This window comes from Diplotaxodon limnothrissa, linkage group LG23, assembly GCF_057381915.1.
Source record: "Diplotaxodon limnothrissa isolate DT_005_m linkage group LG23, D_limnothrissa_male_GT1.1, whole genome shotgun sequence".
NCBI lineage: Eukaryota > Metazoa > Chordata > Actinopteri > Cichliformes > Cichlidae > Diplotaxodon > Diplotaxodon limnothrissa.
In genome coordinates, this window is record NC_140617.1 from 25649914 (window position 1) to 25667115 (window position 17202).

Here is a 17202-nt window from a genome sequence, read left to right on the forward strand (position 1 = left end):
GCGATCTAACGCGTGTCCAGTCTTTTGTGTAGTGGAAATGTCAGCTTTGTTACAGCAGCAGCTTTAATGTCAGCATCTGGTGGAGAAGACACCGAATGTGTCTGCGAGAGCTGCGGTTACAGCTCGGTTTGTACACGGCTGTGTCAGCCAGTGTGTACAGTAGCTACGCACTCCCAAACTTTTCTTAATGAAGCAGTAATCTCATTGATTGGTCTGAAAACAAACCTGGAAGATGTGGCTTTAAATATAAACCGTCATTTATCTCAGTGGCAGAGAGATCCAGACTTTCACATTAAAGTCAGACACTTATTTGTACACTCACCAGCCACTTCATTAGGTATACTTTTTTAACTGCTCATTAACACAAACATCCAGTCTGCCAATTACATGGAGGCAACTGAGTGTATTTAGGAATCTGGACATTATCAAGATGATGAGCTACGTTCAAAAAGCATCAGAAAGAGGAAGAAGACGGTGATTTAAGCAACTTTAAACAATGCAGGGTTGATGGACTGTGTATTTCAGAAGCTGCTGATATGCTGGGAGTTTCCCCACACGACCATCTCTAGAGTTCTAGAACAATCTGAAAAAGAGAAAATAGTCTGTGAGCTTCACTAATCTGGGTGAAAACGATGCTAGAGGTCAGAGGAGAATGCTCAGCCCGCTTCGAGCTGATAGGAAGACAACAGTAACACAAATAACCACTTGTTACAACCAAGCTATGCAGAGGAGTGTGGTCTTCTGCTGCTGATGCTGATGCTGATGCGTCTCATCAGCAGCAGAACGGGTGACACGTCTGTCAACTACAAACAGGAAACTGAGGCTACAGTACACATGAGCTCACTAATTAGACAATCGAAGGCGGGAAAAAGGAACTGGTGAATGTTTCCCTGACCTCTAGTTCTTCCTCTTCCACCAGTACAGCTTCACAAGTTTGACTTTGCCATTTTACCAAACTTTTCAGATAAAAGTCTTTCAGCCTTTTAAATGAAAGCTGTTAATATGAAAACATCAGAGAGTGTTGCATTTTGACAACAATCAGAAGTAGAGCTTCATCGATGAACCAGCTATAATTGTAAAGGACAAAAGACACCTATATATCAATTTAACATTTTCAAGGTTTAGACTGATGCTCAAATGCAAGCTAAGATAAGATAAGATGGTCTATATTAGTCCCACTGTTGGGTAATTCACAATAAACAGATGTAGCATAAGAAGAGATTTGAAGATGTGGTGGTAAATTATGGGGCTTATTTATCAGTTTTTTGCAGCTTGGATCATAAGTTTTCTAAAAGAAGAAACAAAACTGCACATAAAGCATAAAATCATAAGAAACTCAACTCTCCGGTCCACAACGACACACTTCTTTGGCAAGTCTGATAAAATGTACAAGAGAAGGAAACTTTAAATAAAGGCCTAGTATGCTTTGGGGTTAATGTAAGAAAAGGCCACTGTTTGAGAAATTAAGGCTAACATGTATAAAGTATCAAACCTGCCGAGTAGGACTGCTTTAGGCTGCTGGAAGCGACTCGGTAACAGAAGGAAAGCAGAAGCAGAGGAAATGAAAGGAAAAGAGCCATCGATCAGCAGCTGTGCTTAAAAACCTGCTGAGCTTTAATAGTAAACAGTACAGTATTAGGCTTTAATGACCAGCTGCAGTAACGTAACATCTGACCTCTTTCTCCAGGCCGTAGTCCTGCACCAGGCGGATGTAAAGGGTCGGCGTCCACCCCTTGGCTCCCTCCAGCATCAGACCAACAGTCTTGCAGGAGTCAGCTGAGAGGCGGTGGGCCTTAATTGTTGCGTCCAGGGTCTCTTCAGCCATAGATCTGTAGGTGGTCCATTTCCCACCTGAACACCAAAGCTGTGTTTTAAAATCCATCACAGGTACCTCTCATTGAAGATGATCAAACAGATGAAGGCCAGCTCACCAGCGATTGTGACCAGTCCGCTGTCACTGATGCTGACGATGTGGTTCCTGCAGATGGACTGGGTGTCTTTGGAGCTGGGGTCCGTCACTAGGGGACGTATGCCGCTCCACGCTGCCAACACGTCTCCTCGACGCACTGCAGACACAAAAATGTCACACCATGTCATGTTTATTAAAGAAGGAGCCAAAGAGGAGAATATAGAGCTAACAACTCTATATTCAACTGTGGGCCAAGAATGAATCCCTGAGGGACTCCAAGCACAGCAAGATTTGATTTAAGACCCTTAAGAGCAATCTTTCTGACTAGAAACTCGCTGCTCTACCCAAAAAGATGAGATTACGATTACCTACCCTTCCTCAATGCATCACTGAATGCCCAAACCTGTGAGTCAGTAATTTAAAAAAAACCTTTAAAACTGCAGATTCAGTCACCATATAAGCATGCGGCTCCATGTGAAGCAGGTAAAAAATAAAAAGCAGGCTACTCAAAAGTTCATCACAAAGCGCTCCTGTACCTTCTACATCAGGGCTGAGATAATTGCGGACCTCCCTCAGGATGAAGTTGATGTCGTCCTCCCCTGGGATTGGGTGGGCTGTCACACTAGTGGGGGTGTCGGTTGTTCCGGCGATGGTCATGTTCTCCCACGGCAGGAAGAAGATGACACGACCATCGCTGGTGGCTGGATCGAGGAGACCCATGTTGTCAGGACTGTGCCAAGGAGAAGGGAAAAAAGGAGGATTTCTTATTATTAAATATACCACTCGTAATAGAAGTAGCAGGAGTCTGTGCGGTTTATTGAAATAAAAAAGGAGAGTGGCGCAAAAAAATTGAGGAAAACAGGAGGAAAAGAAGGAATGGTGGCACTAAAAATGAGGAGATGAGGGCCAACCTGAGCAGGAGACAAATGAACACAGATATGGAAGAGGTAGAGGAGGCACGGGAGTATGTGGGTGGGGGGTAGATAGCAGCAGGAGGAAGATGAGAATAAGTGAGCAGGAGGAAGAAAATTAGGTGGTTGGCATTTCTGTTCAAAGGGCTCGCGCTCCCTCGGGTTTCACTCAATAAGCTTAGCTGAACTTTAAAACCTCCGACTTCAACAAAACCACTCTGCCACTCGGCTGTATCTTAACCGGAGAAGATTGTCCTATGTATGTAGGCGGAGGTCAGATAATAGTTTGGCTAGCTTAGTATTTACACACAGGAATGAGAAAACACAGGAACTACTATACATGTTAATGGAAGAGAAAAAGAAAACAACAGGAACAGCTTTGGTTGTTTTTGGCATTATTATGTCAGACCTGTAGTATCCGGGGATGACGATGTGAACTCCAGCACTGGGCTGGCAGATGTTCGAGGCCTCCTGGTTGTCCATCTTCCTCAGAGCGTCTGTGAACGGTCCGGTGGCGTTGATCACACACTTGGCCCTCACGTCAAATTCCTGCCCTGTGAAGACGAGCGAGACGTTGACAGATTCGATTAAGAGAGACATCAAATACAAAAAATAAGCAAACAATAATGTGGGAGGAACCGTTCACTGGCTTCTTAATGCAAACAGCAGCTTCTTATCACAATTAAATTGAGTTTTTCCTTTTTTATTTCACACCACTGCAGCACCGTCCTGCCTGTGTATATATTATTTGCTATACACATTCATTTCTACTTACATTTACAATAATGCATTTACCCAAAAAAAATCCTTTTAGAAGCCTTCATGGTCATTAAGAACAATACATAACTCAAATAAAAGGAAGCTGTAGATATAGCTGCAGAAAACATCAGAGGCAGAAACAAGAAAAACAGCAACAAGATAATGGGAATTTCCTTTATCAGCTTTGAAGTATTACTAATAACTTATTCATTAATAATCTAATGTAAGGCTTGCAGTTTATAATATAACTGTTATTAATGACCTGAAGCGCTACAGCTGGACACGATGAGACTTTTTTATTTATATTTTAACTTCTCTGTGGACTGCAGTGCACAAATATTTGGCTCTAATTGTTGCACTTTTCTCCTTTGTTTGAGCGCCTCTTAATACAAGCGTCACTGACCCTTTGACACACATTTACAGAAGTGTTTTTTTCCTACGTCTGAGTGCTTTGAACCTAACATTCACATGCTCACACTCTGATGGATGCACAGGGGGAAGACATGACCTGCTCTACCTCCTGAGCCGACGCCACACGCAAATAAAGCAAAAGCCAATTAGACGTGGAATTCAGTTTTTGCAATCATGCGAATGCTTGGCTTCAACTTGTCTGCCATTTTGAACATGTGACACTGTAGTTCTAGATGTTCAGGCAAGGTGGCAAGGTGATACTACTTGCAAATATGTCTTGATGCATGCTCAGCCAACCAGGTAAGTAAATTCTGAAAGACTGAGCCTGAGGACAGTCAAGGAGGCCATTTACGTGAAAAGGTAAAGAACATCTATGAATGGAGGAGGAGCCTTAAGGGTACATCTTTTGCCATCTAACAATGCTGTGATTGCAGCCACTCCCACTGTGAATGGCACTCATGGCCATTGATCTATGGACTTTAATCAGTGGTTGTTGATCAATGGTCATGATAATTTGCATATTAATGATCAAGGAATTGACCTCATAGCCCATTCGTTCATTCAGTGGGCTGGTTTCAGTCATTATGCAAATGTACTGTTTATAAGATTGGAAACCTGCAGTCAGCTGAGACTGAAGAAGTCACTTGGATGAGTGACAAAACGTTTCTCCCACTGAAAACGCCACGTCCAGATGAACAGAATCAACCTTTTAAGAGGTACTTGCAAAGACGTATACAATGTCTTGGACACCAGGAAACTATTGTTAGGAGGACATCGACTTATCTGCAAGCATTTGCCAACTACTCTCCTAGTGGAAGTGATGGAGATCTTTTGCTTTCAAAGTAAAAGTTGCACCTTTTGAAAGGTGTTGGCTGTGTAGATCCAAATTTTACTTTAAAGGAAACTGTTTGTTTCTGGCTGCCGTTTAATGAGTAGATGGCAAGTGTTTGCACCAACTGCCAGAAACCTCCAGGAACTACTCACCAACTGGTTGTTAGTGCACATTTTTAATGTTCACTATGGTGGATAACTATTGATCAATGTGCGCATGATGTCACACAAGAAACCTGAAAGGTGATGAATGGGTGGGAGAAAAAAAAAAGCAATCCACAGTGAAGGTGAAATTGGGGGTTTCTGATTTTCCCGCTCCCACCATAGGGGGCGTATTTGAGCTCAATATGACATGTTTTTCCAAAAAGCGAGAAGAGTGAACTTAAGTTATTAACCCTGGCTCTATGGTGTTAATGAGAAGTTAAAAGAAAGAGATTAAATGGACATGCCGTTGTTATGGTTACATGGTGGTCTTCAGGTATATAGCAGGTATAGAGCTGACCCTTTCCATCCTCACTTCCAGGGATTTTTCATAAATATATTTAATCCTAATGTTTAAAAAGCTTTTTTAATGTCAGTCTCCATGTAGACTGATGCAACAGTTTGAAGCGGCACAACACAGCTTGGCCTTTTTAAATGATTATTTCATCTTCTCTTTTTATGGTGTTGGAGGAAGTCTAAACCTTCAGGGTCAGGATGATCTTTCTAACCTGTGCTTTAGGAGCTCAGAGACACTTTCGGATGGAAAAAATTAAACTTTAGAGCGCCATCTCGCCGCCCGCATCCCTCACCTGTGATGACGTCCCTGCAGCGGGCACCGCACACCTTCTCTCTGTCGCTCTGTGGGTCCTTTTTCTTCAGCAGGTGAATCACCTCGGTGTAGTTTGCGATGGCGGCGCCGTAGCGGGCGGCACTGAGGGCGATGGCCAGGTTCATACGGGCATCATTGTGCTGACCTGAAGCAGGACAGAAAAGAAGGACATGAACAAGATGGAAGGAAGAGGTAATTTGTGCCTTTTTATAGGCATTTAGCTGGATTTCTCACATGGATAGGAGAATTTGTACCTAGGGGAAGTATTTGAGGAATGCATATATATATAATACAGCAGCCAGCCAGCTCGGCGTAAGTGGATTAGGCCCAACATTTGGTGTGTGTCTGTGACAATAAAGGAGTGTCTGCTGTTGCTGGTGGCAGCGGCAGTAACCAAGGAAGTGGGAGAAATAGCTGCTGCTGCTCACCCGCTCCGACCGGTGACGCCGCCGCCGCTGCTGCTCTGCGGTCTACACCGCCGGGAGAGAAGGTCATATTTCGAAATGTCACGGGCGTGATTGTTCCAGACGGCATAATTGGAGAAAAGACGACCCACCCCTCCCCCTCCTCCCCATCACCCTGGCCCCCAGCCCCCACCCCTTCAGAGCAGATGATGGGAGGATGGTGAGGAGGTGAAAATCAAACATATGCTGCTCTGCACCAGGAAAACGCTCTTCCATTTTCTCAGTCTGCAGGCAGGAACCTCCGATCACTTAAGAGTAAAAGTATTTTAAATGGATAAATAAAACTTCAGGTAAGCGCTCCTTACTGTGCTGAAGAAATAAACGGATATTAATGGATATCGTATTTTATTTCATAGTAAAAATATGATAAAGACAAACATCAGCAACCTGTAAGTGGTGTCATTTCTCCAATTAAAATAAAACAAAAAAAAAACAAAACAGCCTGTTGTGAGTGAACACAACGAGCCCATACTCAGCGAAGCCAGCAGTAGAAAACACATCACCCGCAGATACGCCGTTGTTATTTTCGGCGGCGGAACGGAAAGGACGCCAGAGGCACAAGGCTCCTCACACTCAGCTGGACGCTCAGCATATGTTTGGTTCTCCTTCGTGGTGAAAAGGCAAACACGCAACCTTTAGCGCCGCGGGGGTAGAGGGGGCATCCTACCAGTCTGTCAACACATTTTGTTCGGCACCAGTGGAGATGTGAAGGCCTCGGGCAGAGCTGCATCCGAGGCCTGCATTCTCTAATCTGCTGTTTGGCTTAATGATACCATCCCTACATGTTTCCTGAAGTATATTTCAGATTTGCACTATTTGTGTTTAAATGTGAATAAAAGAGAAAGTTGGTCGTAAACTTTACCTGATTTAAATTCTTAGCATAAAGTATGTTTTTATGTAAAGAATAAATTGTTTTTTGCTTCTTTGTCTGTACTCGTACAGGTTTTGAACAGCACAGCTAAAAATATGTCTATGAACTGAAGAAAGACAGATTGTATTTCAAAGGCGTTTAATTTTTACTACTGCTGTGTTTAGTAGTTTACTCACACTGGCATCAATCTCATAGTAATTTGGGGCTTTTAAGGATTTCATTGAACTGTTTAAAACAAGAACTGGAAGTACAAGCTTGATGTTATTTAGGATTTCTTCTAATCAACACAAGGTCAAAAATAAACACGCAGTTCAAATACATCCACCCAACTGTGTCCGAGTTTCAACAATCTAGCTGTTGGTTCCCGGTGAAGTTGAAGAAATTCCTTCTTTATTATTCCAACCAATTTGTGCAGTGTACCAGTACCACTGGCAGCAAAACAGCCCCAGAGCATGATGTTACCACCACCATGCTTGACAGCTGGTATGTTGTTCTTAGGTTTGAAAGCCTCATCTTTACTCCTCCAAACCTACATCTTGTCGTTGTGGTGAAATGGCTCAATATTTGCTTTGTCTGACCATAAAACTTTTTGGCTTGTCCATGTGGGCTGCTGCAGATTTCAGTTGGGCTTGAAGGTGTTGATTTTGGAGCAGGGGCTTCTTTCTTGGTTAGCACCCTCTCAGTTCATGGTGATATAAAACTCACTTCCAAGAGTTTTCATTCAACAGTTTTTCATGGCAGGCTTGAGCCTTGGTGGTTTCTGGGTTATTCTTTAACATCCTAACCGATTTCCTGTCATCTGAGGGTGGCAGTTTGGGTCTTCTTACAGGACTCGGCAAAGTGGTGACAAATCTGAATAGTTTGTACTCATGTAAAAATGTTTGAACTGATGAGCCTGGAATCTGCGTTTGTTTAGAAATGACTTCAAGAGACTTTCACAGGTGGTGTAAATCTACATTTGTCCTTCTTAGATCTTCACGGAGTTCTTTAGACTTTCACTTTGTTCTCAGCACTGGTCAATAAGTGCTGTCAAAACTCTTCTGCACCACTTATTAAAATATTTAAATGAGTTGTTCAATGTGCACCCAAATCGTGTTTTTTAAAGCCATTAAAATGTGTGCTGTACAATCATTCCACCCTGATAATGGAACAGTTCAAATAAATAAATAAAAGCCTAAAGTTTTCCACAACATTCATGTCAATTATGAGTGGATACAAACTTCTGATCACAACTAACCGAGCAAAACTAAAACTAAAACTAAAAGTTTTGAAAGTGCTGCAGTTTTTTAGATTTGTGGGCATGAAACTCTTTTTGCCAAAATATTACCGCTGGGCTCACATACCATTTGTGATTTCATGCTCACTCGGTGGCAAATAGACATGTACTAGCTAGCTATCATTTAACGTACTACTCTTGGTAACAGCTAAGATATCAACTGTTAACTAAAGCTTGACGCTGGTAAAAGTTTCAGAAATGCTAAACATTGAAAAGTCAGCGACACCAAACTGAACTTAAAGCAACAGAACATGTTAGAAACCGAGAGGCTACGACTAAATCTACAGGTTAGGGTCACTGATGGCTCTATGAGATGACTCCCAAAGCTCTCACTCAACTTCTCCTCCTTCCAGGCCAAAAAAATTCAAAAATAAAATCTATAATCTATAGTCTCACTTTTTGCCATTGCTATTAGTCCTCTCTTATTCTTTCTACAAGCTACCAGCCAATTTCTTCCTACTCACATGAATACAAAGAGTACATGAACGGTCAGTGTTGAATGTGTTAACAGGTGTATTTTCGGAACCTTTGTCTGAATAATTTTGTAAAATACAGAAGATTTATCAGGTCGGGTCAGAGTTAAGTTGCACATGATTATGTGAGTGTAGGTTCTCAGTCGTTGTGGTCATGGTAGTCTTAAGAGTTGGTGACTGGACATCTTTGGGTGTTTTGAAGATCTTTTACTTTAGAGCTAAAGAAACCTCTTGGAAAAAAATGAAAGCAATCCTGTCGCCTTCTTTTCAAGCTCTTAAGACTACTAAATGAGTACTTCAAATAGCCTTTCAGCGGCTCCTAGTGTAGACAGCCATCAACAGATTCAATTCACAGAAAACTTAAACATGTTGTTCTGCAGCTACTGCAAGCTTTTTGTAGGTTTTGTTTCAGCAAATATACAACCAGAAAGAAAGAAATACTATATTTAGTTATATACATCACACCTGTGTTTTTGCATTTGACAATTTAATATGAGCTATTTAGACGCCTACGAGGGTTAGATATCCTGTTTTTCATAAGCAGAAAAGGTCAGTCCAAATAACATATTTTTTCATTCCCTCCTATCTGTTTAGTCATCTCGTGAATGCTCACGTTGATGTTTCAACACCGCAGAAGTCAATGGGTGCTTCTGAAAAAGATTTCAAGACCTGTCATCACGTTTGCTGCTGTCAGGCGTTTAAATAGCGGTTACAGAGCTGCTCTATAAAACCTCATGTTCACGCAAATTTCCATCAAGCCATCGCTATTGTAAATCTTTGCTGCAGGAGAGGAAGACGGCGGGGAAAGGGCAAGACTGACTCAGCTGTCTTTTCATGTTTACACAAAATAAAAGAGATGAGTAACAAATAAGCAAACAAAGCATGCTGTTTGGATAACTGAAAACACACTGCAGCGCGGATGAAACAAACAGCTCTGCTGGCGTAAAAAACCCCAACAATAACGGAGCCGTGAGCTCACCGTCGTAGTACACGATGGCCCCCACCAACTTGTCCTTCTTCAGCATGGGGAAGAGCTCCAAGGCCTTCGTCTTGCTGAGGACGTAGCTGCTCTTCAGGCACTGGATCCCCGCCACCAAGTCGTACATCTTGATCCCTGCCCAGTAGTAAGGCAACTGCCACCATCTGTGAGGCAAACACAGTGATTTAAGTTCTGTCTACTTAAATATTTGGATACAAAATCTTGTTTTTTGGTCAATTTTACGTCACCACAAAGATGCAAAAATCTATTTTTCCTTCAGACAGGTATTAAACAAATTATAAGCTGGTTAAACAAGGCAGGTTTTGTCCTTACCCCAGTCATCATCAAAACGTGGCTACATTTACTCAAAACTTAGGTTTGCTCAACAAATAGCTACAAAGAACAAAAAGAGTAATAGATGTTGAACCGACAGGCATTTATACACCCCTACTGTAGTCTCACAGAGCAGCTGCTACCCAGGGAAGATGACACAGACCCACTGAAGATGAATCCCCCTCATAAACGCCCATATTTAACCAAAAAACCTTGTTCTAAATCTTACTTGTAAACAGGAAGCATGATGGGTAACGGCGCAGACAGGTGAGGTGCAATCTCCAGCAGGTTGGCTCGCTCATGGAGGGCCTCTTTCACCATCATGTACTGTTATAAAAAATATATATATATATTTTCCTACTGATGTGCTCTGTTAGTGAGACTGAAATGACAATAAAAGTCTGTTTATCTAATCCAAAAAGATGATGGTGAGAGAGGAGCATCTCAATAAGCCGAAGGTGCAGCACAGAGTAACCTGCTCGTAGTCCAGCTTCATGATGGCCTTCTGCAGATAGCGGACTCCACCGTGGATGAGCTTGGTGCTTCGGCTGCTTGTTCCAGAAGAGAAGTCGCTTCTCTCAACGAGAGCAGTCTTAAGGTCTGGGGAAAATGACACAGCGCCTTAATGATAACGGTATTAAGAAGAGCCTTGTTTCCTTCTTACACTAAAACTTAAACTTATATAAGACCTAAACCTTACAGACGATTAGCTTATATGTCACCCGAAAACTTCAAGGCAAAAAACAAATAAACAGACGGCTCTTCGCTCTGATGAATCCGGTTATTATCAATACAAGTGAAAAATGTTGTTCTGACCTATTAACTTCAAAGTCTGATCTGCGATAAATGAGCTTCATCAGCTCGCAGTGAATCTATAAACCTGTAGGAGTGACGGCTTTTAAATAAGTAAGGGCCACGTCATAAACGTCTGCCACACAGTAATGACTAAACATAAACATGGATTTAATTGCAGCCAACTTTTACAAGCCCAGTACTCTGTACATAATAAGACCTGAAATGAACTTAAAAGTACCAGGTACTGCCACCTAAAGGAAAACCCTAAAGTAAGTAAAGTAAATACTCGTGGATTTAGATGTTGAAAGCAGTGCTTCTATGGATGTGTGTGTAAATCGGTGAATAGGACATAAGCGATATGAGAACCAGTCCATTTTGCACAGTTGCAGAATCTAGAAGAACCTCTTAAAAAACTGAAGCATAGAATACAGGACCATCATAAACCTTCGACCATGATTCAGTGAGAACACTTCCAAAGCCTAGTGAAACCTGAAAGCAGAGACACCCTGCTGATGGCGGGCTTACTGCGTGTGACAGCGTCTAAGGCACATCCTGCCCCCGTGGCCCCTCCTCCGACAACCAGAACGTCGAACTCCTCTGTGTTTGTCAGCGCTGCGAGCTGCGCCTGCCGAGAGGGGAGCTCATCGATGAAGGGAACCTTCAGCTCTGCTTCTGCCGCCACTTGGGCTAACCGAGCCTGGATGTGACAGACACGCACATGGATCAGCACGAACACAAAGAGCACGAGGCTTTAAAGAGACACGGGCCCTTCGTAATGAATGCGAATCAGCTAGCTTTTCTATGTTAGACGTTAAATTAAAAGAAAACGTAGCAACACTTTCCTTGAGGTGCATTTGAAACATTATAAGCACACTGCGAGGACATGATGCTTGCACCATAATCACCTCAGAGTGGCATGGGACATAATGCATAATGACTTGCAATCATTTCAATACATTATGCATTTGGATTGACTGTGTAATGAGATTACTGTAAGACATGTTTACAGTATAATAAGCAATGTGGCGGATGGAATATAATGCATGTATGGGAAAACAGTTATGACTTGATGGATGATCATTGCTCTTAATTGGCTAAAAGGAGTTTCTACAACATGCTGAACCTGAAAACCTGCAGATTCTGGTGAACAAACCGGCTGTTTATTATTTTAATGTTGCACAACCCAAGTGACTATACCACATATAGAAAAGTAATTATGTAATTGCAGCACAAATAAGGCTATTTTATGTGAGTATATCCAATATTATACTGCTCCTTTGAGTACTTTATAGTTAGTAAATAAGCAGTTGATAAAATAGGGATAAAAACCTACTGCTCGCCTTTTCTTGAGCTAAATTGTAGCAACACTGCATCTGTACCTGAAAGCTTTTTGACATAGCCAGTTACGTTCTTCAGCAATGAAACTGCATGGTAAATGTCACGAAAATATGTGGCAACTTCTGCCACGTAACAACAATTATGACTCAATCAGTCGGGTAAACACCGCAGGGCTTGAATGTGCAACATTTTTTGTTTACTAAACACCTGCACAGGTCGCCTGGTGGGATGCAACCCGTCTCCAAACAGTGACAGTCCAACTTGGACTGGAATCGCTCTTAGATTGGCAAAGATTTACAAATAACTGCTGTCTAATTTATAAATGCAGAGAGATTGCTGCTGCGGTGCCATCAGTCTGAGTCGCAAAACTCTCTTACAATATCATCACTTTCCAATATTGTACTCGACTTAACTGGCTGCCAGCTGGTTACGTTCCTATATAAAAGTAAGGTTGCCGAGCACCTATGGCTTTTTGCGGTTAAACTGCAGTCCTGCAGGAACATCTGTTTCAAATCTATGAGGTTCTGACTGAACTCTGAATGAAAGTAGTTATTATGAATTTCTGTCCATGCAGAAAGCAAAAGATTTACATTGTTTCACTGATTCCCTACACTTGGTTGTTGTATTATTGAAAACAGATTCTATGCATGTGCCACTTTAACCCCATTCAGTCAAAAACTGATAGCAGACCGACTCCACCTTATTGCTGTTTTATCGCCATCTTCATGCACCGGTCGATTCCACTGTGGTCTCTGTCTCTGAAGCACCCAGTACAAAGGCAACGAGATCGCAAGTTCATTGCACACACAGTCGTGCTCAGGCCTAAGCAGTTTAACATGGTTGCGTATTTCCCCAGTCGAGTGCTTATGTCACTTTTCCCCAACTTTAAAAAAGTTGATGTTCTCAATCAAAAACCTGCAGAATGTGGCGTTTCACGTAGATGTAGGCCATCTTACTTTCCACCTCACTTGTTTCCAACTTCCTGCTGCTAGCCTGGGCTGCTCTCGGAAGGTCCTGCAGCCCAGGCTAGCAGCAGGTGGGTGACTGCAGGCTTAGACACAGTTAACTGAGGCACATTAACAATTTTTACTACATCACCCTGACGCTTCACTTACGAGAAAAGTCTCTTATTACTTCTCCCATCATCCTTTTAATCACTGATGTTAATTATTTTATGTTGTTGGCTAGCTGTTAATAAATAAGTAATAAGTAGGTAAATAACGACAAGCTGGTGGTGTGGTGCTGGTAACAAAATGTTGCTCATCACCTACAGATATCTTCTTGCAGGGGCTCAGGTTGGTAAAGACTGAAAGAAGTTATTAGGGGACTGTAAAAATGGTCGAGTTACCAAAGTGACTACAGATGGCATTTTTAACAAATCAAATTTTGAGCTCTCCGGCTCAAATCTGAAAATTGTTCTTATGAAGCTACTTTTGGCAGAAAGTGGAATCACAACGTGCTTATGATGTCCCACGACAAGTGAAGTGTTGCTAATACAAAAAAAACAAAAAAAAAACAGAACACATTCCTGGTGCGATTAGTTGCAAATCAAAGAGTGTGGAGGGTTACCACCTGCTGCAGCATGCTGCTCAGCTTTACAAAAATAAAAAATTTATAAAATTAATTCACACTGCAGGCTTTTAACATCGCTTTTGCCCACTGTCTGATTAGCAAAATAATGAATTTAAAGAAGAAATAATCACATCTACAATAAAAAAGAAAACAGCTCTGACACAAGGATGCAGGATTTCTCTTCTAATGAAATATTTATTAATTTTCTTTTTTTTGTTTAGCAGTTCGAGCTAAATGATTGCATCAAGCTGCTTTGAAGCCACCGCGGCATTTGACTTGCAAATACCAGCAGGCGTTTTTGTAATTTAAGCCTGCAGCCGCAAACAAGACCATGATATAATCATTGTCTATTTCTGATGATGCACATAGACAAACACCACCGCAGAATTAAGCGACGGTGTGTGCTCCCAACCCCCCACCTTCCCCAACGTAATCAAGTTAAGTCAAAGAGTGGCGCAGCCAGGCCCACGCTAATAGCCAATCGGCCGCTGTCTTGAAAACTTCTCCAAGCCATGTGCCCTTGCTAAAGGAGACAAGACGGACATTCATCTCATCAGCACTGCAATTACTGGGATTAGAGGCATGCATGATTACAAACTATTGTGAAAAATAATTATATTTCATCAGGGTCGACTTCTTGCTTACCAATCCACGCTTGGTTGAGAGGACGGCGACGGGCAAGAGAAGACATTATCGCACCGGGACACAAAGCAGAGTTCACATTAGGTTGTGCAGTCAAATAAAGCCTGGTATGTAGTTGTGTGGCATGCCTATAATAAGCCTAAAACACGTCATAAAGTCAGTGGGAACAGCTGTTTAGGTTTTTTTGAAGAAGACAAGCTTGAGACTGGAGGCTTGAATGTAAAGACATCATCTATTCTTATCTTTCCGGCTGTTCTCAAAGATCCTAAATCATCATTTACTGTATGAAGAGTTTTGATGTCGCCTGTGGATAAACACAAGATTCGCAAAGCATCAAATGGATGAAAAAAATAAATAAAAACAACAATAATGCACTTTTTTTTATTGCTCAAAGTTAAATGAAGGAATTGATACCCTGACACGTCTGTTTTTGGCTACATTGGACAACATTAGTAGAGATACAGGCATGAAGTATGGGCTCATTATTAGGACACAGAGACCTACAGTTCCACCAAATGTACAATCCAGGGACCAGGGCTTCTCAAAGTTTTCATGAATGAGCACAAATGAGGGCAACAGAGGATTAAAAAACTTTACTGTTTGTAATCTCTCTGCTTAGAGGATGATGCTTGTATTTCTGAGTGACGCCTGGAGCCTACTTGTCCAAGAAGATGCTTCCTTGCTGTTGTTCAGAACTACAGTTCCTCTAACGGCCACTTGAGGCTGGCTACAAAAGTGGGTCAATCCTCACATACTTCACTGAACAAGTATGGCTAGTCGGAGCAAACATATTACATGTTAGATTTTAACCCTTTGTGGATCGTTTCATCCTTCCTTTTGGCTAATGGACGCTTTTGTGTAAGGTTGCTGCTGTGCTTTGGATCATTATCCTATTACATGACATAATTTGGCCAACATTTAGCTGTTGGACAGATGTCTCACATTTGACTGTAGAATACTTTGGTATACAGAGGAGTTCATGGTCGGTCAGCTTAATGACTGCAAGATACTCTGAGGCTGCAAAACAAGCCCAAATCATGACCCCTCCACCACTGTGCTGACAGCTGGTATGAGGTCTTTTTGTTGATATGGCACATTTATGAAGTCCTGTGATTTGTTGAGATGTAACTTTGCAAGCCTAAGCTGCACAGCCAAGTTCTTTTTTTTTTAGAGATAAGAGGCTTTTCCTGTTCAACTCTCCAAACAGGCCACACTTGTTCAGTCTTTTTTCTCATTTTACTGTCACGAACATTTCTTCGTTTTTTTGCACTTTCTCCAAGTATTGCATGATCTGACCTTGGGCTTAATTTGCTGGGAGGTCTGTTAGTAGGAATATTGTGGCATTGAGTTAACACACGGAAGAATTTATGCACCTTCAGAGGTGCTCACATTTGCAGATGAGAAAATAAAGTGAATTTGCTTAGCAGCACCTGGCTGTTGCTTAACTTCTTGATTTCTATGGAACCAGTGGCAGTGAACTTTCTTTCTTCTTCAACACTACATGTATGATTCATGACCGTGATAAAAACTGTGAATGAATTAAATGTACAGCGGAGGATTCTTGCGAATTACCAGGGACCGCCACTGGCCTGCAGGCCACACTTTGAGAACCGTGGCTTTGGCCTAACTTTCAGTCTTTATGCTAAGTTTGTTGGTTGTTAAAAGTAGCTTCATATTCAGAGAAGTGACATGACAGTGGTATCAATTTTCTTATTTAACTCTTGGAAAGAGCATAATAATGAGAGGGGGGGGGTCAATATTCCCATTATAGCAAAAAATAAAAAATGCTAGTGACAGGCACTTGACTTTTATGTTGAAAAGCCAAATGCTAAAATGGCCACACCTCCATGGCGAGTGGGTAGGCAGTGAACCAGTGGAGGAAGCAGAATGTGAGGGTGATTACTTCCATTTTACAGCCTAACAACACTGTAAAACCTGATGCTGCTGTGGCCGATTATACTATTTGTAATCACCGTTTCTGTGCAGCTCAAGGTCCAATCACGACCTCCTGCACAGCAGCAAGTGAAGCATCAAATACAAAGACTGAAAACACACCCAATAGACCTCAAACACATTCCAACATCTAGACAGGACATGCCCTGAATGGCACTCCCTTCCTAAAAAACAGATGTCTGCCTCTTCTTTTTCTTTTGTTAAGGAGAAGGAGCTCTCACAAACTAAACTATTCCATGCAAAGTGAAAGAACATCTGCGTGGATGTCCTAGCCAAAAACAAAACTGAAAGCAAACATTTGTTGGAGCGAGTTTTCTTCTTACCTGTGTCTTTCTGTACTCGATCAGCTGTGACAGGCCAAACGCCGTGGCAACCGCCCCACCGCCTACAAGGGCCGTCCGTTTCAGAGCCCTCCTGAACGCCATCGGCCCTGCAGTGAAGGTACAGGGCAGGACAGAGACAGAGAGAGAGTAGAGACACCTGGGTTAGCAGGCTTTTGACATGCCAGGCATGCCAGTCTGTGAGGTAGTATGCAGATAAAGGGAAGGTGGGAGGGTCCAAAAGCTGCAAGTCAGGATGAAAGAGACAAGTTTATTCGCCATGTGACATTTAAAGTATCGGAAAAAACAACTGGCAAAATTATCAATAAGGAAAATACTGTTAGCTAAACCTCCTGAATGGAAAAATTATTATGTGTATCCAGCAGAGCAGGATTAAATGGTATTGTATAGTGCTTTACTTGGTCCCTAAGGTCATTCACACACTGGTGATGGCAAGCTACATTGTAGCCACAGCCATCCTGGGGCGAGGCTGCCGGACACTGGTGCCACCGGGCCTTCTGACCACCCGTAGGCAACGGGTGAAGTGTCTTGCC

General features: G+C 42.2%; 1 protein-coding gene across 1 annotated transcript in view; it reads right to left on the bottom strand.

The window, feature by feature from the left end:
- Positions 1-17202, bottom strand: part of LOC146608181 (glycerol-3-phosphate dehydrogenase, mitochondrial-like) — a 36663-nt gene that overhangs the window by 14427 nt on the left and 5034 nt on the right. The window contains exons 2-12 of the mRNA XM_085347961.1: positions 16652-16758; positions 12968-12976; positions 11349-11520; positions 10504-10628; positions 10258-10355; positions 9696-9859; positions 5613-5777; positions 3230-3374; positions 2446-2639; positions 1932-2066; positions 1676-1851 (exon numbers count right to left, since the gene is read on the bottom strand). Coding sequence (XP_085204087.1) covers positions 1676-1851; positions 1932-2066; positions 2446-2639; positions 3230-3374; positions 5613-5777; positions 9696-9859; positions 10258-10355; positions 10504-10628; positions 11349-11520; positions 12968-12976; positions 16652-16753 — 1485 coding nt within the window. The 5' untranslated portion in view covers positions 16754-16758. The remainder of the gene's footprint in view (positions 1-1675; positions 1852-1931; positions 2067-2445; positions 2640-3229; positions 3375-5612; positions 5778-9695; positions 9860-10257; positions 10356-10503; positions 10629-11348; positions 11521-12967; positions 12977-16651; positions 16759-17202) is intronic.